At 33.5% G+C, this 24,310-nt stretch overlaps 1 protein-coding gene across 1 annotated transcript; it reads left to right on the top strand.

Moving 5' to 3' along the window:
- The first annotated feature begins 344 nt into the window (after positions 1-344).
- LOC137397914 (cytochrome P450 3A24-like) lies at positions 345-23,744 on the top strand. Its single transcript, XM_068083990.1, has 13 exons — positions 345-506; positions 2,474-2,570; positions 3,110-3,165; positions 5,789-6,002; positions 7,667-7,749; positions 8,008-8,174; positions 10,539-10,669; positions 12,523-12,631; positions 14,489-14,613; positions 17,656-17,780; positions 19,544-19,681; positions 23,045-23,213; positions 23,331-23,744. Exons 1-13 carry the CDS (start codon positions 430-432, stop codon positions 23,409-23,411), a joined length of 1,572 nt encoding a protein of 523 aa, XP_067940091.1. The 5' UTR covers positions 345-429; the 3' UTR covers positions 23,412-23,744.
- The last annotated feature ends 566 nt before the right edge of the window (positions 23,745-24,310 follow it).

Genomic DNA, 24,310 nt, shown 5'->3' with positions numbered 1-24,310 from the left:
ATGAGGGAGTACGCGTCCTAGGGAGTACCCCCACTAATTCTTCTTAGGGGTACGCCGTACCCCTGCGTACCCCCCATTTCGAACACTGACTGTAATCCTATAAGCCACTTACCGGTATCTGCTGTGCACACAGACCTATTAACTATACTTATTATAGTATAGTTAATAGGTCTACGGCTGTACATTAGAGACGGCACTACCAATTCTTCACCCCATAGCTCCGCCCATAGATATTGTTATCGTTTGACAGTTGTCACTTCGTAAAGAGAACTAGTCTGCAATTGGCTGCAAACTGGAGCATGCGTCAACGACACTTGCAATAGCATGTCACCAACACTGTGCAATAGGGTGTCATAAGTTGCCCGCAAAGTAGCTCGCCTAGTCAAAAGAGATATTCATTACTTTGAGAACGCTGCTGTTGCCAAAAGCATGCCTTTACTAGACGTTTTAAACGTAGTGCCTCTCTGGTTCTTTCTTCTAGTAGTAGCACTAGGCCTTGCTTATTGGTAAGTTATGCTTCGACTACAACAATATTACTAACAGTATACTTCTAATAGGGCTGCCAGCCCCATTTGATACTGGCAAAAGTAGCATCAAAGAGCAAAGTTCTCTTGATGTTTTTTCACTTTTATTGCTTTTTTCTTCTATCCTCTCGCTTCTCTAACTTCTCTCCATCTCACCCTCTCTCTACTCTCCTACTTTCCTCCTTTGCAATAACTATTAGAGCATTCTAGAACAGCAGCCATTGAGAATGAACGTTTGTGTTGCATTGGAGGTTTTAAGGTACAGATTTAAGCCACATGTGCCAATTTTTTTGTTGGTTTGACCAAAAAAAAGAAATGACTGAAATTACCGAAAAACACAGGATTATTTGGCCGAAATTGACAAAATTGTCAGAGCTGTGCATGCACACCGAAATTGTTGACAAAACGCTTTTGGTTGACTAAACAAATTATTAGCCAGCGCGATTCTAGCAGCTTTTGTAATTCATATAGTCTGAGGCAACAGCGTAGTATGGGCGATGGACGAGTGTTTCCTCAATAAAGTCTGCCTTCGTGCTGTTCACAACGATAGTACGGTGTGCTTTTATACAGCATGGCAAGGATTAATCCTTTTGCTTGTGTTGCAAACCATGAGAGACTTATGCGCAGCAAGCTTACCTAACGGGTTAAAGAAAGTCTGCTCTGCGCATAGCTCAAGGATAAACGGCTTCTATTACAATGTTTGTAGTTGCTCCTCAGCAAAGAGGCCACCAGAGTCGAGACAACGCTGCAACTTGAACACAGTATGAGTGCAACTGGTGATGCTATTTCGGCATCACTGAGCATTCAGATGGCTCATTCATACTAGGCAATTGTTCAAGCATGTTGTCGCATGCCAAATAAAGACATTTGTAAACACTAGCCCAGTTAAAGAAACGTCTGAGAATTCATAGAAGTTTCATTCACTGAGCTCAGTGAATGAATCTATAAAGTTGCATAGAAATTTTAGGCTCTATGAATGAACGGTGAATTGATAAGGCTATTGAGATGTATGATTGTAAGGCACGTATCTTTATTGTATCTACACATATCTGCATGTAGCCTAAAAACTAAGTACATGTAGTTAGTCTTTATCTCTCTAGAATTTTGTACCCCCAACCCATCTAATGATTTCAAGCTTAAAACTGGTGCAGAATTTTGTGACTCTGAACTACCTCCTGCTGGAATTCTTGGTGTCTGCTACTACATGGGAATTCCAAGACTCAATGACATTTCTATGCACTCAGTAGTTGCATGGAACTAATTTTAGTAGAAGGTGGTTCTGCTGGGTCTCTGACGATCTAAGGTTGGAGTGTAGTATGGCTCTACTCAAGGAGGATGTGATGCACAGAAGTTATGTTTGAGCATGAATCTTTGAGATCTTACAAAAGTGTCTAATCTGGGCATTCTTAAATTTACACAAAGTTTAAGTAGATTTTATCAGAAAAAATCAGTATTTTTCTATCATTTGCAATTGTTGCTGATGTTTGAGATGATCTGACTGCAAAATGTTTCAAGATTAACATCGACGTTGATACGTGCAAGATGACATCACTAGTCGTTACAGTTGATATCGGCTATTGCGTTCAGGTTGCAGCATAACGCATCTCGAATTTGTCGGTCTCTGAGCAATTATAGAAGTCATAATGGCACAACCTGAGCATTTTAACAGTGATCAAGTTTGATCAGTTGTAAGTTGGTGAGAAGAAAATTTTGCCAAGCTGTTTTACTTGTCCGACTTTGCGCTGATGCGTGACGCATATGAGGGACTTTTGTTCCTAGAAATAACACTTGGCGGTAATCCTCATCAAATGGTCATATCTTGGACTTTGGCTCAGCCCAGTTGATCTGATCCGGCCATCAAACGGTTAATGAGACTTTGCGATATGCCATTCTAGAATAATAAATGACTTTCAATCACGGATTGATCTATCATCTGAAATGTTTGACAGGTATGGCACTTCTACATTTGGAACATTCAAGAAAATGGGGGTGCCTTATCTTACCCCCCTACCATTTGTTGGAAATATGATTCCTCAGCTGAGTATGGTAAGAACTCACAGTTTCACTCAATTCATACTGTAGTTTGCCGTTGTTTACAATTCCAGAATATTATCCGAATTCAGTAGACGCTTTTATAAGGGAAACATACTTTTACCTAAATTCAACTTAACGTACAGAATATATATAACGATTTTGATTTGTACTACGTAATAAATTCTATATAAGGTAAAGCATCATGTCCTTTTACGAACAAAACAAACTATAATAAAACTTCCACATAATATATAAAGTTTTCCTTTGTACTGCGTTTAAAATAACATAAAAAGTTAAAAGTCGCGTTAGTGCAAGCTCTCAAATTCAATTTTCAAAATAAAATTTCGTTTTCAAAATATCATTTTCCTTTTTAAGTGTCTTACAGACACCCCTATTGTCTGTGTCACTAAACAGGCACTTTTAATAAATATCTGATGATAATAATAAGTTGTCTTTTCTAGATATCAATTCATTTTATTTATTTTTTGCTATATTATTGTATTCAAGTCTATTATATTTAAGGGCTTACTTTTTATCTTAATTTTACGCAGGCTTTGCACGAGTTTGATGTAGTTCTGGCGAAAAAGCTTCCTGGAAGAGTGTATGGGTGAGTTATCCTACCTTTAGGAGTTGTCTTGTTTTTGGTATTCTGCTAATTGTCCAATCCTGATAAATTGGTCTAGTGAGTTATTTATTATATTACTTCATTGGCAATAATTTCATTTTAAATAGAAATGTTTTTTCAAATTATGCCATACAAATAACAATAAATTGTAAAACAAAATAGTTATTTTGTCGTTGAAAATTATTACCTTTTCTCTGTGAGTTGTCTTTTTTGTTGTTAGTTGTATGATCATTTCGATTGAAATTTTTTAGCTTTGATGTCAGTGGTAAAACTCTTAAAACTAATAACATTCATGATAACACATAGTCTGCAATATTTTATAGTTTCAAGAATCTGTCTAACACTCAACGTGATTATATTGATTTCTTGATGCAAGAAATGCAAATAAACGCTCTGCAAGTGTTAGTAGCCTTAGTAAATAGCCTCGGTAAATAGCCTTCGTAATAGCCTTAGTAACATTTACACATCATAAGGAGCTCAACAGAAGTGAAGCATTACTTTTGTGAGTTGCCCTTCTTTGTGAGTTGTTTTATCACTTGGAATAAAGTTTTTTAGAGATGATCTCAGCAGTAAAGCTATTAACAGAACTATTGGTAACATTTTGGTAACATTGGCAATAACAAAAAATCTATAATATTGTATAGTCACAAAAGTCTGCTGAACACCCAACGTGATCAAATCAGTTTTTATTGCAAAAAATGTAAACAAACGCTTTATAAAACCAGCATAAATAGCCTTAGTTGTCTTAGTGATAGCCTTAGGAATCACATAATTTTTTTTGGCAGGTCAACAGAAGTGAAGTGTAGCAGAGTACTATATGATAGTTTCTATGTTTACAAAGTCTGAAACTGGAAATGTTTTGTTTGTTTCAGACTAGAATGTTAAATAGAATCTGAGGTTATTGAAAGGATATGGTTTCTTTTCCATATGATTTAAAATTTATTAGGTAATAACCGTGAATCAGAACTGACCAATAACTTGGTTATCATCAGCCTGCGTTTCCTTTTGTTTTGTGTCTTGAATAGTAGATTTAAAACTGTGAGAATATGTGCCACATGGTCGATAAGATGAACAAGGTTGATCTGTCGTTGGAATATTTTGTAGAACCTCTATTCGAATGCCACCTTTACTTGAACGCCACTATGAGAGAGGGTTGCAATAAACCTAATCAGACAATAGCAATAGAGTTAACTCTATTGCTAGCCGCAATAGAGTTAACTCTTAATAGAGAGTGATTTTACTCACCCGCGAACAAATTAGTCCGCGAATGTACATGAAAAAGGCAATTTGCGCAAAACTTAACAACGCGAATAAATTCATCCTGTAGGATATATAAATAGATGGAACCATGGAGATGAAAATCAAAGCTTTGTTTTTCTCATGTTTAAAATTGTTGAAAGATCATACATGTAGCTTAAAGGTTGACTTGCAACAAAATTCACATTACAGCTGTTTGGTATCAATAGATTCACCATGTCTTATTCTGTTGTGTTGTAGGTGCAAAATAAGTGGAAATGTAATTACAAGCTCTTGAAAGCTCAAAAACAAACAGTTAATCACAGCCATCACGAAAACGCCATAGTTTTGAATCTCCTTATCTTGATGATGTTCTCAAACAATTTGGTTATTGTTTTGACATGTGATACTATTACGTGAATTTAAAGGTCAATAAAAGGTTCAATATAAAACGTCTCGTAACACTAGTTTATGACTAACACTTCGGGTTCTACCGGAAAGCCCATATCAAATAGAAATTCTCGCTACTTTACGGTTTTGTTTTGGCTTGGTCTAATCGTCTAGTTGTAATCTGATCATGTGACCCATACTTCTTGCAAAACAGCGTGAATAATTTTTGCAGATTTTTTTAATTATCACAGGTGACCAACAGGCAACCAACAGACGACCAACAGGCTCGTCATGTTTATCAAAGGATGATATGCACTCCTTCGAGCTCAGGTTAAAAAGTTAAATGAGTTTTTATAGTAGGTATGAGGACTCATCATTGTAATGCTCACAGTGACAGCATTACAATGATGATGAAATAGACCCGTAATGACAATAGACATGGTTTTATTGAAAGTGTCAAGTATATTTGTGAAAATATTTTGACGAATGAGATTGAATGAAAGTGTAAACGGAAGCCATCGTGTTCAATTACATCCCATTTGAGCCGTTTTGGAAAGGAATTCTGATCTACCGCGGTTTTTGTGATGGCTGCAGTGAACTGTTAGTTTTTAGAATTTAAGAGCTTGTAATTACCTTTCCACATATTTTGCTCGTACAACACAACAGAGTAAAACATGGTGTATCTTTTGATACCAAATAACTGTCATGTGAATTTTGTTGCAAGTCAACCTATAAGAACTCTGTTTTAGATAAAACAAAACACACACCTCAAACTTTCCTGAACTATTCGATTAGGTTCTCATGATGTTTTAAAACGGCTTGATCGTTAGTGGGATTTTCGTTTACGCACTGACCTGCTGGTTTGATCTGGTGCGTGAATGAAAGCTTGGGTCGGTGACACCAGCCGGTTATTTCGACAGCAGCAGTGTTAAGCTGTAACAGTTAAAAGTTTTAACTCTTGTCTTGTTTCTCATGACAGGATGTATCAAGGCCGAGAGCCGCTTCTAGAAATAAGAGATGTTGACATGATAAAACAGGTGATGATTAAAGACTTTACTGACTTCACAAATCGAAGAGACGTTCTAGCTGAGAGAAGCCTTGTTACCGTTAATGTAGCTGGCATCAAGGACGCCCACTGGAAGCATGTTCGCTCAGTTTTGACACCCAACTTTACTTCTGGCAAGCTGAAGCAGGTACTCCTTTCTGAAATATAGTTTTGGCTCTCCTAATCATTCCAAAACACAGCAAAATGTTAGAAAATGCTCAACTAGTCATTGACTCATTAGTAAATGCACAAAAAGCAATTAGCAAGTGTACAACTAACATTCAGCAAATGTACATTGAAAAATTGCCAAATACATGGAAAGCAATTAAGAAATGCACAACAAACAATCAGAAAATGTATGACAAAAATTGCCAAATACATAATAGTCAATTAGCAAACACCAACAAACAATTAGCAAGTGCACAACAAAGACAAGTATTATTGAAAGGTTGTTGATTACCCATGATTGATATACCCATCAATCATGAAGGAAACATTAGCAAGCAGTTAAGCTTTGTACTCAAATGTAGTAGATTACTGTTCAGCTAACACAAATGAGCCGCCTTACTTATGACAAAAAACATTTGTATTTTACACATGACATATAATTTGCTATATCTATGCATCAAATAGTGTTATACCAATGAGCATGCACTATCTTGAATTTTTCCATAACCGATGAGAGAAGATAATTCCAATTCAGTGTTGACACCAGGTGCCACCCTATTTTCAGTTACGCTCTAAATAGACTAATATTGCGAGGCTATAGTAGTTTATATGTACTGGCACTCTGGCAGTCCCCGTACATCATAAGAGATCGACAGGTGTAATAAGATTAACTAACAAGATAATTTTCAGTAACTGCTGTGATAACCCTGCCGTCCACAATCTAGTCATAAACAACTCGACTATTGAGCAGGTGTCAGAATTAACCTATCTCGGCACAGTTCTTAACCCGAAACTAAACTTTAAAACCAATACTGAAAAGTGTGTATCCAAAGCTCGCAAAAGACTACATATTATGAGTAATATGTGGCATCTGGGTATCAAGTTATCAACGCTAGTCTCACTACAACATGCTATAAATCTTTTATCAAAAGAGTTCTGACTTACCATCTGGTAGTTGTCTTCTCCCATCTCACCAATGTCTCTAAGAAGTTATTACAATGGGTAGTAATATCAGCTATGAAACTTAGTGGCATTTCAGCGTTGCAGTCTGTCCAACAACTATATGACTGCCGCCTAGCCATTAATAGCTTAATGCTAATAACATCAGAAGCCACACCAATTTTAGTTTTGACAAGACTACCCTCAGAACGTCTGTCTACAATAAAATTTAGAGCGAACCTACGCAAACACTGTTTTAGATCTCAGTCTATATCGTATCTCAATCACATTTTTACCAAGTAATATGGTTTTTATGGTTTAACAGATTAATTATATACAAATATATATATAAACATACAGCATATATACAAACATTTTATTTTTATTACTGAGACAAATACCCACTTACTTACTTCCTTACTTACTTAAGTGCACAATTACTACTCAATGCATCAAGGTGGTTGATTGGTGGACATAGGAGGATGTTGGTTGAAGAAGCTGAAAGTTGTGAGTTCAGATCCAGTTTAATGTAATCTTTTTTCCTAACCTTCAAGTGTTGCTTTAGATTGCCATGGTTTTTATTATAGTAAGTATTTTACTTGATTGAAATCACAAATTTTATAATAAATTCTTTTTAATCCTTTTTGCACGCTTTTATAATCTTCTTTATACATTTTTATACTTCTCACAATTTTTTGCTGACAGATGTTTCCTGTGGTCAGTCAGTGTGCTGACAAACTGGTAACTCATTTGAGGAAAACAGATTCAGCACCAATCGCCATTAAACCGTGAGTAAACACTTGCTCACTACTTCTATGTAAAAAAGAGAAGGCAACTCTCATTAGATTTTACTGAGTTACTTTAATTATTGGGCACTTCTGAAAGATTTATGGAAACTTTGAACAATCAATCTGAAGTTATTTTTATTTAAATTTTGAAGCTTGCTAAGTTCTGAAACACAAAATTTAGAGTTTTTACATGATGTTTTATGGCTACAGTATGATTGCAATGTGATTGTAATATGATTACCTTATGAATATGTTTAGTTTCTCTGAGGGCTATACGATGGATGTGATAGCAAGTACAGCTTTCGGAATGGACGTGGATGCGCAAGGCTCAGCTGACCATCCCTTCCTTCAACACGCCAAACCTTTCTTTGGAATCCCTAATAAGCGATCAAACTTGAAACAAACATTTATTTTCTTGAGCTTCTGTAAGTACAACAGGATCTACTGGCAGAGAGTGTGTTCCTTTATACAATCTGTATTTTCTTGTCTGTTCCTTGTCTTATATTATCCTTCTTTCTCTCTAACTGGACCTAAGGCTTAAATGTACTCACATGGAAACAACTAGAATTTAGTTTTGTTTCCCGGTTTTTGGAAAATTTGTTTCATTATTTTTGCTGATTCTTTGAATTACTTCCTTAGTTTTTCTTATAACCGTGCTGCTAGGTTACTATAAGGTTTTTAGCACTATCAAGTTTATGTATCGCTGTTTGCCTATGCAACAAATTTCCAAAGACATCTGAAAAGTTTATGTAGAGCAGCTATAAACCAGAAGAACTCAACTTCCAACGCACTCAGTCACAGAAAATTTAGTGACTATTTGTCATTAAAGTTTGCTTGAACTCTGACGAAACTAAATTTAAGGCATTTGCGTTCAGTGTTTTGACTGCGCTAAAGATGTAGTTGAAGAACTAAGTAATTTTATTAATTATTAATTAATTAATACAACTGCATTTAATTGCAGCTTTTATTTTTAAGCTGATGTTCAATACTAAAAGTTGAAAACGATATTTAAATGTCTTTTAGTAAAATTCAACTTTTTGCATCATGAGTAATCGATAGTGCAATACAACCTCAATAAAATTTCAAAACGTTTGCTTTACACAAAGATTTGAGTCTTTATAAAATAATTGAAGAACAGACATGAAAATCAAGGATTGGTTTTTCCTGTTTCTAATGGTAATGAAATATAATTTAGCTTAGGAATTCTAGTTTAAATGAGAAGAAGCATACCTAATCATCTACAGTTTGATTAGGTTTTTATTATACCGAATCATCATTTATCAGAAGTCATAAAATAATTGTTTACATAGAGACAAGAATCTGTTCAAAGTTCATAATATTTTTTAGCATAACTAATTGATGAAAAATACAAGGAGCCTATCTCAGTGAAGTTCCCGAACATTTGCTTGATACAAAAATACATTTGAGCCGTGTTTGACTTGGTAAAAACGATTGAACATGAGACATTGGGATCAAAGCTTTGTTTACATATTTCTAAGAATGGTAAAAGATCATTTAGCCTAAAAGTTCTATTTTATGTACTAAAAATTTAAGATAATGTAATTAATGTTTTAAGATTAACTTAATTTTATTTTTTAAGATGTACTAAAACAATATACCATATAACCTCTATTTGAATGCCACCTCTATTTGACCGCCCCTATAGAAGAAGGGTTGAAATATCGAAAGCCATGGCGTTCAATTAGAAGTTTTACGGTATGCACAAACTAGTGGAGACACCAGTAAATCTCTTGTGATATGAGTGCTGCGTAATCAAAATTGGAAATGCTGCTAAGTGCACATTTTTTAATCAAAGCAGGAAACATTAAACAGTGTAATGTATTTGATATTGTAACACTTGGTCTAAACTTGAATCTCTCTATTATTGTAAAAATGCTTCATCTTGATTTTTCAAGAATGTGCAGCTAGAGAGTTCCTTACTATTTAAGCTTCAACGAAAAGTAAAAAATAATTAATACTGTATGAAGTGTTGAGTTCAAAATCTCTTTGCCAATCTAATAAAATATATCGAATAATGAAATATATTTAATATTAAAGTATATAAAGTTATAAAATAAATATATAAAACAATAAAAATATAAAGCAATAAATATAGCCAAGTAAATTAGTCCAAATAGCAAAATATATAAAGTATATAAAATACATAAAAGAATAAAATTTAATTGCAGCTCGGAGATCCAGCTTTAAAACTAACAGTCAAAAAACAACGTTGGCCTTTTTTTGAATCTCGGTCAATAACTTTGAGGCAAGTATATTCTGAGTAAAGAATGTTAAAGTATGGAGTGAATATAGAGACAAGACTCACACCTTCTATTAAGAGAAGAGCTAATAACTATGAAACAGCCAGACTGTCACTTGATTAAAAGAAGCAATTCATCCGTTAGCTAATCATTGAACAGTAAAAGTATTGATAATTGGTGATAGGGATTATTTACACGGAGATTACTTAAAAACAAAGTAATTGTTGGCTTTTATGATTATTAATTCATTTTTTATTTTAAATTGTGTATTCAAAACCTTTAACATATGTGATTAAAAAATGATCTAATGGTTTAGTACCTCCTTGGTTTCTCATTTGGCAAGGCAGTTGAGAAATGGGGAGCCGTTTACTCATGACGATTTTTCAATTTCTTGCCCATAGGTACTTATTATTAAGTACATTTATATAAGTATACAAGTACATGTATGTATAACCGTTGCTGACACAAATAGCTCAAGTTGCAAATAGTTCTTCTGTTTAATCAGGGAAGCATTCTATTTGCTTGTAGTTCTTATGCCCCAGTCAGTCCGGAGATTCTTTGGGCGCTTCTTGGACATTGGATTTGTAGAACAGGAGAGTTTGGACTATTTTGGTGATATTGTCACCAAGATACTGGCTGAGACAAAGAATGATGCTTCTGTAAGTACAGACATGCAATGGAGAGATGTACAGTTTGTGTTTGCTGATGTACATGCAGTGGGTCCCCTCACCAATCCTATTTGTTAGTGAATGATTGGATGGAAATTAATTTGGTTTCTTTTTTTCAAGCTCAAGTTATTTTTTTATAATAATATATAAATATATTGTTATAAAAAATAACTTATGGTATATAAAAACTTTAATATAACTTATAAAAAAAACTTAAAAGAACCTAAATTATATAAAAAATATTATAATATAAATGTTATAATATTTTTATATTATGTATAACAATGCAATATATAATATGTCATAATATTTTTATATTATAAAAAGGGTATATATTATAAAATATTATAATATTTTCATATAATATAATATTATATAACATGATATAATATAATATATTATAACATAATATAATGTTACATAAGATAAACTTTGTATTAATAAAATAGATGCTATATTAATATATATGTTATAGATATTCATATCCTATATGTATAGGCTATGAAACGATAGGTAGTGACATGATATAAATGTATATAATCTCACTTGTTTGATTACTACTAAAGCAGCGCATGCAACATTTTTTACTGTTAGCTTGACAAAGTTAAATAGCCCATATTTCTAAATTTTTATATGCTTATGTATTGCGCTGGCAGCATTTGTTAAAGACAGACAGGAGGGGACAAAACTAATGAAGGTTTGACTAACACCGTATAATGTTTGTACCACTCTTGCGTTACATATTTGGTTTAATCGTTGGCTTTATTTAAAAAACTTTCAACACAGAATTTAGATTTTTTTAGCCACTATTTTAAAAGTGAGGTTTTCAATTTATGCTGGACTTGATAAACATTGTGTTTCTGTTGTTCAGCAATTCATAGAATCTTTGCATTCAAAATTTTCAAGGTAAAAAATTATTTTTGATAACACTTCATGATTGTTTGTTTTATTAGTTTTAAACCTGGAACTGAGAGAAAGAGCAAATTCTACATCTTTCATTTTTATATATCTCATTATTTTATAATTTGCATCATTTTATACATGTTATTATTTTATATGTTATTCATTTTTATTATTTTATATAATTATATCTTTTATATTTTTCATTTTTATATATTTCGCTTTTTATATATTTGTTATATTACAGATTTTATTATTTTTTATATTTCATCATTTTATTATTTCATATTGCAGTATTTAAAATATTAATTGTATGTGTTTTATGGTATTATTTATTTTAATGTTTTTATAACTGTGTTTGCCATTCGTTCCATTTTCTAGTATAGAGCATACATCAAATAACAAATTTTTGCGCTTGCCTAAAATATTACAGGTGGGCATTCTGAAGCAGTATCTTATCATTATGAAATTTAAAAGTTAGAATGTTAAATGTTATTATATGTTAAAAGAGAATAAATTTTCTTTCTAAATACTTTTTTATTACCCGGGCAACGCCAGGCATTCAACTAGTATTATAAATATTAGTATATATTTTTAATATATAACCATATAAATATTTATATATTATAAATATTATATATTTATATATTATATATATAAATATACAATATTATACAATTATATATAATATATCCATATATTAATTTTTTTCGTATTTGTATACTTATTGTATATATTTTATTATATTATCTATTTTATTATTTTGTATATCTTAATTTGCTATCCAATCTATTTTCTGATATAGGGCATACATCAAATCATAACTTTTCATACACCAACAATATCACAGGTGCATATTTTCAAATAGCTTATTTTTATGAAACCAAAGGAAGTGAGTTGGTGCATTCTAAAAACATTTATTTAATAAAAACTTCTGTTTTTAGAATAAAGAAAAGAATTTCATCTCTACTTGTGCTGATAAACATGTTGACTTAGACAAGAGTAGTGAGGAACCTCTAATTTCATCAGATGGTCTCCCCTGGACTCCTAAAGGTACCACGAATATAGTTTTATGGCTTGCTGACAACTGTCTCTTAAAGTTTACCATATTTTAGATTTTTTATGAGACTAGTAACAGTTCTTATGAGCATTGAAACTACTTTGAATAGCCTCAGCATATACTTGACTACCTGAGCCTTGTATACATTCAAAATGTAAATTTAGGTTTAAACCTAGGTTTATGTATAACTTTGGATTGGCATGGATTATCATAGTCATCAAAAAATGATGTTTTTTGTTACTTGAAAAAAGACAAAAACTGAGAAGACGGAAATCAGGAATTATTGAGTGAAGTTACCAAAAGTGTTTCAACTCTTTCGCTACCGCAAGCCGATGTTTCGGCTGGAGTTATCTTCACCTTGTGACTGGAAACCGATACATCGGCTTTTAGACCGCGTGTTAGTCTGTTCATAATTACTCAGCTTTCACTTCAGATAGACCAATAGGATCTGGTCTCCATGAAAACAGGCTTGTTGCTAACAATATAAACTAATCAGCAGACCTCTCACCAGTGGCTCACTGATTATCAAACAGAAAGCTCACCGCCACAAAAGCATAGACAAAAAAGAATACCGAGATCGTTTACAGCTGTAGAAGCTTCTAACATTCTTAGCCATAGAGACTCCAATAACTCTATATATTGAGTGATTCTGACTCTTCTAGTGCATGTATTTCATGTGAAAAATTGTAATAGTAACCGAATAGTATGACGACAGTCAAAATATGACTATCATCGAAATTGCTCGAAAAATGGTTGAAAAAATTGGTTAAATTTTTGTCGTTTTTTAATGAAGCTAATGTTAAAATTTTTATCTACGTGTATTTCCTAATTAAGTATCTTCTTTTCAACAACTTTAAAAAAAATTAAGTAGATATCTTCATTCTTTCTTGAGTTATCACAAAATTAGTGACGTTATGTCAACATATGTGTGAAAATAAAATAAAAATTCGGGCAGAGTTAAAAATAAATTCGGTACCGTAGCGAAAGAGTTAAAAACTGGTAATCTAGTAGTATTGTAGAGGAATTGAGTGAGTGAATTGAAGGTTGTAGTGACAGAAAGTTCATAAACTGAAACATATGATGGTTGATGTATGTAGTACATTGGTACCACCAAATAGAAAGCTATTTTTATAAATAAAAATAACCTAAAATTAAGAATTAGAAAAGGATGGGCAGGTGTAACCCTTTTACTACCAAATAGTCAGTCACACCTTCTGCCACATTAAATGCAGATCTTACAAGCCTTAAACATGACCTTACACAAAATGTTAGTAGATTTTATCAGAAAGTATCGGTATTTTTTATCATTTGCGATTGTTTTTGATATTTGAGGTGGTCTGATTGCCTGATAGTGTTTTTGTCTGATACAATAACACATTGTGGCTCTTTATGACATTGATGACACCTGAAAACACTTACTGACATACAAGAGCACATGGTAGTATTTCATAACACTTAATGACACCTGACAACACTTGTTGGCATACAGTAACACATAGGGACATATCACAACAAATTGGTGACACCTGACAGCCCTTATTGACATATAAGTGCTGTCAAGTGACACATGGTGACACTTTACGACATTTGGTAACAGCTGACAACACTTATTGACGTAGCATAAAATATGGTGACACTTCACAACGCTTGATGACACCTGACAACACTTATTGAGGTACTATAAAACATGGTGACACTTCACCACGCTTGATGACACCTAAAAACAACAAGATTGACATGCAATTGCGCAGGTGTCAAAATGAGCACATATCACACCTGGCTTAGCTGCTGTTCAGCCTTTGAAGTTTTCTGTAGATTTATTTAGAGATCATTGATCTCTCTATTTACAGGCCTCACCAGTGATGACATCATGGCCAATGCATTCGTCTTTTTCACGGCTGGATACGAGACCACAGCCTCAACACTGCAGTTTTTTTGTTACAACCTAGCCTTAAATCCAGAGGTTCAAGAAAAAGTATGTCTATTGAAAATGTATATACCTTGCCGGGCTGTGAAAGCATTTAAAGACTGAAGAATTCTATTTCCTTTTTATTTTTAGCGTGCTCTATTGATCCTATTTGCTTTTCTAAAGTTACACAAACTTATAACGTAGAATTGAATAACAATGCTTTCTGTGGGCCTCATTTTTGCTTCAAGTCAGTGAAATATTTTTCATGCAAAGTAAACTTCAATATTTTCACAAACACTTTTTGCTCTTCTGGCAAAGTTGAATTTTCAAATGATCTATTGATGAAAGTATATGTTGAGGTCAATTTCCATGTTAGCCGTCTTTTTTGCACTCTTGACCTTCAGACACCAGCAAAGCTAAGACCAGTAACATGACAGGAAGAAGTCTGTCAGCAACTGTTGCCGTGACTAAAATAAGCATATGAACCAATCATAATTGTTAATAAAGTGTTTGATATACCCTAGGACACTTATATATTTGCGTCAACTAACTTTCGCATTTTTGCGGTGTCATCCTCTCGCGAAAATTTCATGAGCGAAACTAAACTATCATAACGAACGAGCGAAAACGCGAAATTAAATAGCTTTGTTCATTGATATCTACAATGAAATCTTCATATTAGAAATGCAAGCAATTTTCGTCTGTGGTTGGGCTCAATGGGAAATTTCTGGAAAACTCATTATAGCTAATACATCGACTGAGCAGCATGGCAAAGCAAATTAAGATGATATCAGTTTAGTCACTGAATTTGTAACTGATGAGGGTGAAAGTCTAGTAGGTGAAGTCATAAAATTGAAGAATAATTATTGTAATGATGAATTTTATTACCGACCGAAAAAAATATCAACCCTCACCAGGTCCAACCACATTATACAGTTTTGGTTGTGAACAGACACATTAAAGACAGTGCTGCTACTTTAATTATCTGTAAAATCACGAAAATCTAAATATTGATTAGCTATAATGTCATCAACAACTAATTACCTGTTTTATGACTCGTGCGCGGTAGTTAATGAACTCACAAAAAATGTTCGTTTTTAGATTAGAAATTCTCAAACAAAAGTGTGAAATTGCTTCGTTGTTTTAGGCTGATTTTATAGAGAAATCTTCGGACAACACAGTCAATTTCATAAAACTCTTGAAGACCGTGGGTTATGTGGTCAACGAATAATAAAATCAGGTTACCACGCAATTGCTGAGAAAGTCCAAAAATTCGTTTATGGCAGTGGCCCCTAGAAAACGCATAAATGCATTTATGGCAGCGAAAGGGTTGTACAGTTTTGGTTGTGAAGTTGGTTGTTACCTATCTATTTTCTTCTTCTTGGGATTCGAGTGTGAAAGTCACGGCGGGAGGGACCTAGACGTCGTTGATAGTCCAAGAAACAAATGGCAGCAAGTGATCAAATTGAATTATCAATCTCACCCACACATTTCAACCTGCGGTTTACAAATACAAACTAGTCCCAAATTGAATTTTTTTTTATTAGCAAACTGGACCTGAGGAATGTAATCTGTTTTTTCCACTGCATTTATTTTCACATCACTATATTTTCGCACTCATCAGAGCTGCGAAATTAAGTTGCAGCAAAATTTTACTCTGTGTGCTACTCACGAAACTAAATACTAGCGAAATAAAAGTGTCCTAGGGTAGTAAGAATGTATTTTTTGTATCACATATACTACGTAAATATTTTGATACCATCTATCATAATCTTTACTATGATAAGTCTGTCTGCTTGTATGTCTGTCTGTCGATCTGTCTTTTCATCTGTCTGTCTGTTTACCCAAAAAAATATTAGATGTTGGGAAAAAAGATCGCATTGAAAGGGATTTGAACCTATGACATTCGACCGACCAGCTGAACAATTTTACACCTGATCTAATTGTACACATTCGGGCGCAGCAGAATAATTGTGTGCATTCTTGCTCTCTGTGTCTTATTGGCACACCTGACCATCTCCCGCGGCACACAAAACTTTCAGGGTACTTAGTTGTCAATAATGTGTTTGCTAGATCAAAAATATATGCTGTGCTCGTATTACATATATATGCAAGTAGATATTTGGCCACCAACTGATTATTTTCTCATTTATTTGAAACTCGAGTTCAATAACTAATTTTCCAGTTAATGTAAATATTCCTCACAGTGCTTGAAGTAAGCCATTTCTTTGTTGTTTTCACCTGAAGTATTATGCCATTTTCAGAACTCTCAGTGGCTAAACACTCTGCTGACTTTGGCAGCTTCATGCTTAATGATCTTACGAAGTCAAACACAGCCTCTCTATGTTTCCATGGTGCTGATTTGGAATTGTGCACACACTGCGCTGTCATGCGATAAGTAATGACAGCACAGTGTGTGCACAACTCCAAATTTAATGGGCATTCGCATGTTATTGATTAACATGAGCGCTTTGTTAAATAAGATTAGGATTTCTACACCAGAGGTCATCGCGGTGCATTCGGAATTGCTCAAATCAAAATCAGAGCGATTGAACTGTGGAAAGTGTATAAAATGGAACTGCTTGCATAAGATCTTTTGTGCATCATTCCCAAGTGCCGTTTTCATCTTTTGCAAGCATTAGACATTCAATAAAAATTTGCTAATTTTTTATTTATAAAAATCAAAAATTATTTTGATTATTAAAAATTTTTAAATTATTTAATTTATTATTTTTTTAAAATTTTTAAAAATTAAAAAAAAAAAAAATAGAAATCATTTAGTAAAATTTTGCGAGTAACAAAACTTGCTTGACTTGCGGATTTTTGCCGTTTCCATCATGCGGATGACGCAAACTTGCAGATTTTGTCATGGAAACAGTGATTGTCATATCAGTTAAAACTTATTCTAATGCTCTTAGAGTGGCTTCAGATATTCAGGCGAACATACAGACTACAGACATACATAGAGCTTTTATTATAGTAAATATCATAGTAAAGATTATCTATTACATGTTATGTATTATATATTATAATTATATTCATGTTATTGCTTGTGCTGAAATAACATGGCTCCATGGGAAATTGCCCTGTTGTCCTGTCTTTATACAGTTGTATGAAGTCATCTGTGATGCAACTGGAGATGGCACTGAGCTGTGCTATGATGACCTTAAAAAGCTCGACTACCTTGAGATGTGCATCAATGAGTCGATGAGATTATTTCCTCCAGTACCAAAGTAAATTTTGGTCACTCTTTGGATATATTAAAAGAATTTTGAAGTATGCTAACTGAAACCCTTAAGGCTGGTTCACACTATATCGGCGCCGATGCCACAATACTTTGATGATCCTCGATAATAACCATGTTCACACTATCACAAACCTATCCGCGTTTGCATCGGTGATGTAGTGTTCTCATTTTGATTTTTAAATTTTCGCAAAGAACTGTCTTTGTTTTCGCGTGACTGAATCCAATTCTAGTACTGCAGCTACTATCATAAACAAAAATAAATAAATCATGCTATCAGTGACCGCGGATTACTATCGCTGAAATGGTTCACATTTTGCAGACGATCATCGACACTCGGTGAAATATCGAGAAAGTTTAACAACTGCAAACTTTCTCGATGTATTCGTGTTGCTTCGTTGATGCCATCGGTTTATGGTTCACATTATCGACGATGAATGCCAAAAAGAAAGTGCCGTCATATGGCGATATAGTGTGGACCAGCCATTGCCACCATTTTATGCAATTAGGCCTTAAAGCCTTTGTTCCTAAAAGCCTGGGGTCATAATAATCATTGTAACTTCTGCCTTAAAACATCTTCAGCTCGCAGACTAGAGCAGGTAACCTTTAAACCATTGAGGGATGTATGCTTACTATCTGCACTTGCGTCACACACTTGCTCTAAGTGGCATGAATGGACACCTGCCAAACATGACAGTTTTTGACACACTCATGTTAGTGTCACATCTCAATTAGTTCTGTCAGCTTTACAAGACTTGAGAAAGAGAAGCAATGGGCATAGCAAAATGATACCGACAAACATTTAGTAAAGAATATCGGAGGCGTGATACTTTTTCTTAAACCTTAATACAAATCTTGCAATAGACAGTGAATATCTTTTTATTGGTTTTTAATAACTTGGACTTTTTAAATGTTATTTTGAATTATGTCATATTGTTTAAGAGCGACTGAGTTTTTAGTATATTTTGAACTACTTTTTTATGTGCTTCTGGTTAAATTACAAAACACACTCATTTACGGTCTGTCAGACAATTGAGATGATGCAGCAGGTACTTTGCGTACCTGTAAGGCACGATTAAGCTAGAAATCAATGCAAGTGTCGGCCACAGTGTCAACGCTTATCGATTAGTCAAGATTTGATAATTTTTAGTACATTTAATCCATTACACTTTAGTTAACCATTGATGTTTTACACACCTGCTAATCAACATGAGACACATATTTATTCTAAGAGGTGGCAAATCTGTCATAACCAAGCACCTGCTGACTGTGGCAGTGCCACACATTAATAAACAAAAGACCACACATTAAACAAATGGTCGCCTCATATCTGTCATAGTCTACTACCTACTAACAATGTCAGTGTCAACTGAAAGACAAAAACATGTACCCCAACATGTCAAATGGTAACAGTGTTCATACCATCACAAACCCATCACAAACCATCGCAAGACCCAGTTTTGGGTACAAGTGTTGTATTAGTGTTGGGTACAAGTTGAATTCTCTTTAACAACTTAATATTGTCAAATAGCATGATTACAATTTATTTGTTGCTTTGTTTGAGGATATTAACAAATAAATATTGCTTCTATATAATATATAACCAATATATATTTTTTTAATAAGTAAAATATTAGTTTATCACATGATATGAACTCACAGTAATCTGAGCTTGCTCCAGATGACTTTGTTACAGAAAATTACTCGCATGATTTCAAGGTCAAATACTAGTGGTCATCTTTTATTATATAGAGTGGATCGTGTGGCAAGGAGGGATGTCACAATCAATGGAATTGACATACCAAAAGGAATGGTTGTGGAAATACCAATATTTGTGATTCAGCGTGATGCTGAGTACTGGCCAGAGCCTGAGAAGTTTGAGCCTGAAAGGTCAGTTAGTTATTTTCAGTCTCTTCTATGTTTTCTTCTTTTAGTCAAATTAATTAAAATAGACTTTTTAATTAAAAATAAATATTTTAATTAAAAAGTAGCAATCTTTGATTAAAAATTACAGTTTTTAATTAAAAAATATTTGATTTGCAATTAAAAATTAAAAACCAGGTTTTTAATTATGCATTACACATTTTACCAATATTAAATACATTTAAGTAGCATTTAATTCTGGATAGCTAATTTATAATCTATGAGGGATTTGCCTCCACATGTTTGTATAAGTTTTTTAGCCGTAGCAATCATCAAGAAAATTATATTTTTCATTACATGCCGAAAGAAATAAATCAGAAAACAAAAGCCAAGAATCATTAGATGAGTTGAACAAAAGTGTTTTAACGTTAGGTAACTGAATTACACATGACAGCACAGGCCCTGTCTTTGTCAGAGTTATCTGTCCCTGAACAATTGGCTGCTAGAGTTCTTGTGCTAGAGTTCTTGTGAGTTTTTTTGACTATGATTGCCATAATTTGGCATGTGAATATTAAAAAATTTAATTTATCATGTGAACGTGTTAATTTTGATTTATGTTGATGGCATGTACTAAAAAAAACAACTTGTAGCTGGTGATAAAATAAAAGAAATTTTTTTTGTTTTTTGAGAAAAAGATGCCCAAGCTAGTTTGGCAAAAAAGAAATCAGACAAGATGAACATTTGTTGACTGTCATGTTGCTTCTAGACACCACAAATAAGAACAGACAAGGCCAACAAAATCGTTTGTGTTCAAAAATTCAATTGCGCCACTTTTATAAGCAAACAGCTACAGTTTGTACGATTGTTAAAATGCATCAACCAATCAGTTGTCAGCCAAGAGCTGTGCTATGACGCTTTGTGATTTTGCAGCATTATAACAATCATTTTTGAATGTCAGATGTTCCATTTTAATAATCAATATAAATATAAATATAATCAATAATAAATGTTACAAAACTCGGATTATATGGATTTGGGGTTGCACGCTTGTCGAGTTACAGTGCGATAAGTTGCTCAATGGACACTGGCATGATGCGTATTAATGCAAATACTTTGTTGAAAAATATATACTATAGGCTTCTATGCCTATGCAATAGAGTTCCATTCATTTCTATGCATGAAATGCATCTATGCATTTCTATATACAATATGCCATAGGCTATAGTGCCGCTATGGCTGCCATAGCGTATGCCATATTGTCTATAGGCTTTTTATGCCATAGGCTATAGCGACGCATTTGGAGCTGCTCAAATTGAAATAAGAACAACTGGAGTACAGCCCACCCCCGAGTGACAACGTCCCTTTTATACATTTTTTGTCTCATGATGTGAAACACAATGCTTTTTTCACACCTGATAAAACATACACATTATATCAACATAAACATTTTAAAAACTAGAAATTCCACTGTCATACAGCCCACGACCAAAGTGATATTGGAAAAAAGAAAGGGTACTGATGGTTGAGAAATGCAATATTAGCAGTCAAATGGCACTGCAGTGCAATAGGATAACTGCAATGGTAGCTGTAATGTACTGGGTGTGGGTGTTATTATATACAACAAACAGCAATAATGAAAGGAAAAGATTATATGTTTATATTTCTCCCCCTGCAATAGGAGAAATGCAATATTGGCCAATATTAAAAATAAAATGCACTGATATTATTAGAATAACCAATATTATTAATATAGTAATAATATAAAACCAATGCACAATTTTGTTTACATTTAAAAACGTCATAGCTAACAATATCAAGAAGTATCAAGAAGAATATCCAAACTTATAATTAAATATCGTAATAATCTCATAAGAATCGTTAGAAAAAAATATCATCGTCATTTTCTTTACTTACACTGCGTTGGACATCAGTTAAAATACCAAAGTACTCAGAATTGTCCAAAATGTCAGTTACTTTGAAATCGGCAAAAATGAAATGATTTCAGTACTCCTACGTTAATTACAGAAACCTTCGGCAATTCGACAATGCTATAGGCTGGTGAAATGTGCATGTTATTTTTTCATGAAATACGCACGACTTAATAGTTCTATTCTCTGTCACTCGGCGTTTCAATTTCCGGTCTTAACTTTGATAAAAGTGAGGCTTAGCAAGTTTTAATAACGATTTTTGTCCAAATAAATCTGTCTATTTGTGTATAATCCGATCAGATGGGTAGGTTTTAAGATAATTTCGACGGTTTACAAAGACTTGGTAACATATTTAAATAGGCTTATATGTGTTTTGTATCGTTATCATACTTTAACGACTCTACAAAACGATGGTTAAATTTGTTGATGAAATTTTGAGACAAGGATTGGTCTCATTGTTGATGGATAATTTTCGGGAGTTGTGTGCACATGTGCATTTATCATAAATCTCCCAACCAATCGCTTCGCTAGTATTTGGTCGTGGGATTATAAAAAAGATTTGCCGTATGATACCAACAAAAAATTCCTGTAGAATTTCACATTTGGCAGTCAGCGTGCCGAATACATCAAAAGAACGAAGATGCCGATATGCTATTTGCCAAAATTTCTCCCAAAACGCATGAAAGAGATATGATGTTTGCTCCCTCTCAGTTCAACATTCTTTGTGTTTTATAAATACTTGATATTGCATGAATGAAACAAAAGCTGGTGAGAAGTTATCGAAAGTGAAAGTTTATTCTATAATTTAGCTATAATACTTACTATGAACTTCAATTCATTACGTATATACAACTATATAACTACATATATAACTTTTATTCATTAGCCTTGGGTCCTCAAATTGATAACAAGGTTGAAGGAAAAAGTAAAAAAAGGATTACCATTGCAATTAAGATAGAGTTATTAATTTAACTATAGGTTAACTACAGTTAACTAAGGTTAATAATCTATTTTGTTAATAATCTATCTAAGTACAGTATTTATATAAAACTTGCGGATTACCTGTATCATGAAAAGGTGGTGATAGCCAATCACAGACTTCCTGTATACGTTGTTACAGTAGTTACTATGAAAATGCTAAATCTTTATGATGTACAAATAAACAGTGGTGTGAAAATAGGACTGCTTTAGAATTTTGACTTCCATAACTATGTTGTCATAGTTGTTAGCCAGCGGTTTGAAGTTGATCCTACATTATTATATATCAAAATTAAGTTCAGAGTCTCCTCTATTCAGATGTGTTATTAAAAAAACATTCAAGTTAGTTTATTGTGCACTGTTTGCTAGTACAAAAACTGAAAACCAGGGACTTTTCAGATTTGACACGTTTCAAAATCTTGTTAATAGAATTCTTTATAAACCAGTAGACTGCGTTCTAGAAAACTCCTTTTTTTGACATCAGATTCTCTCCAGAGAATAAAACTGAGAGCCATCAGTATACATTCATGCCATTCGGGCTGGGTAACAGGAGCTGCATTGCTAGCAGATTGGCAATGTTAGAGCTGAGGCTTGCTGCTGTCAAGTTGGTGAAAGCATTCAGATTTGAGAAAACTGCTCAAACCACAGAATTGGTAAGTGAAACAACAATAATAATATTAACAAAAGCATTTCAAGTCTGAGTTATATATATACTAGCCGAATGTAAACCTGCAACTTTTTTGGCTTGAAATTTGCTGTTGTGATTGTAGAAAGACATCGTGTTTGGCAAGGCTCAGGCAATCGCTTCTCCTACCAAGCCTCTCATTGTGTCAGCAGTTCCAAGGAGTTGAACTGCTACCCGCTGACTTTAGTTTGGGATTTTTAATGTTTAAATTTTAATTTTAAAATGCAACCATTCAAATAGAGCAAACTTAGGAATGGGCAATTGTTCTGTATTCCAGCTGCCAGAGTTTAGTTAGTAGAGTGTTGCTATCAGTAAAAGTGACCACATATACAGGTTCAATCAACTCTGTTTCTTTTACTCTGTTTGTCATAGGGTTTTCTTAGGTTTATATTAGCAAAGTTACATTGTTAGCGTGTTAAAGTTTGAATGACAAAAATAATTTTTTATTCATCTGTATTGGGCGAAAGTAAAGCTTATTTTTCTTAATTAACTATTTGTGCTCAGTGCCTTTCTTTAATGCAAACAACCATCAATGTAAACAAAATTGGAAAAACATGGAAAAAGCTCATCAGAAAACCCTGAGGAAAAAAACCACAAAAAACTCATAGGTAACTCCGTAGAAAAAAATCATGGAAAACCACAGAAAAAGCTCATGGAAGCTCATAAAGCTCATATAACAACTTCACCAAAACCTTGACTTACGACTGTCTCTACATATGAACTGCCTCTACATATGAACTTTTTAAGTATGACGTAAAATTTAAGCAAAAATTAGCCGTAACATACAAAATTATATTCAGAATACTGTGCCCAGAGTTTCTCAAACCATAACAACTTTGTATATAAATATAAAATCAGTATTGAAACTGACAAGTAAATAAAACGTTGAAGTATTAAAAAATGCAAGCTAAGTCATTGAATTCTACACGCACTTTTATACTTTTACAAATGCTTGTATACCCTGTGCTTCACCTATACATAAAATAGTATGAAAGCAGCTAGAATAAAGATTCTATAATATACATAAAATTCTTAATATAAACACGCTCTTCAGTTAATTGTGTA

The sequence above is a fragment of the Watersipora subatra genome, chromosome 6, assembly GCF_963576615.1.
Source record: "Watersipora subatra chromosome 6, tzWatSuba1.1, whole genome shotgun sequence".
Taxonomy (NCBI): Eukaryota; Metazoa; Bryozoa; class Gymnolaemata; order Cheilostomatida; family Watersiporidae; genus Watersipora; species Watersipora subatra.
Note: the sequence above shows the minus strand (reverse complement) of the source record. Positions and strands in the feature narration are given on the sequence as shown.

Coding starts and splice junctions, on each gene's coding strand:
- LOC137397914 (XM_068083990.1), top strand. CDS start 430: ATGCCTTTACTAGACGTTTTAAACGTAGTGCCTCTCTGGTTCTTTCTT. Junction 6,003..7,666: donor CTTCTGGCAAGCTGAAGCAG/GTACTCCTTTCT, acceptor TTTTGCTGACAG/ATGTTTCCTGTGGTCAGTCA. Junction 23,214..23,330: donor CTGCTCAAACCACAGAATTG/GTAAGTGAAACA, acceptor TTGTGATTGTAG/AAAGACATCGTGTTTGGCAA.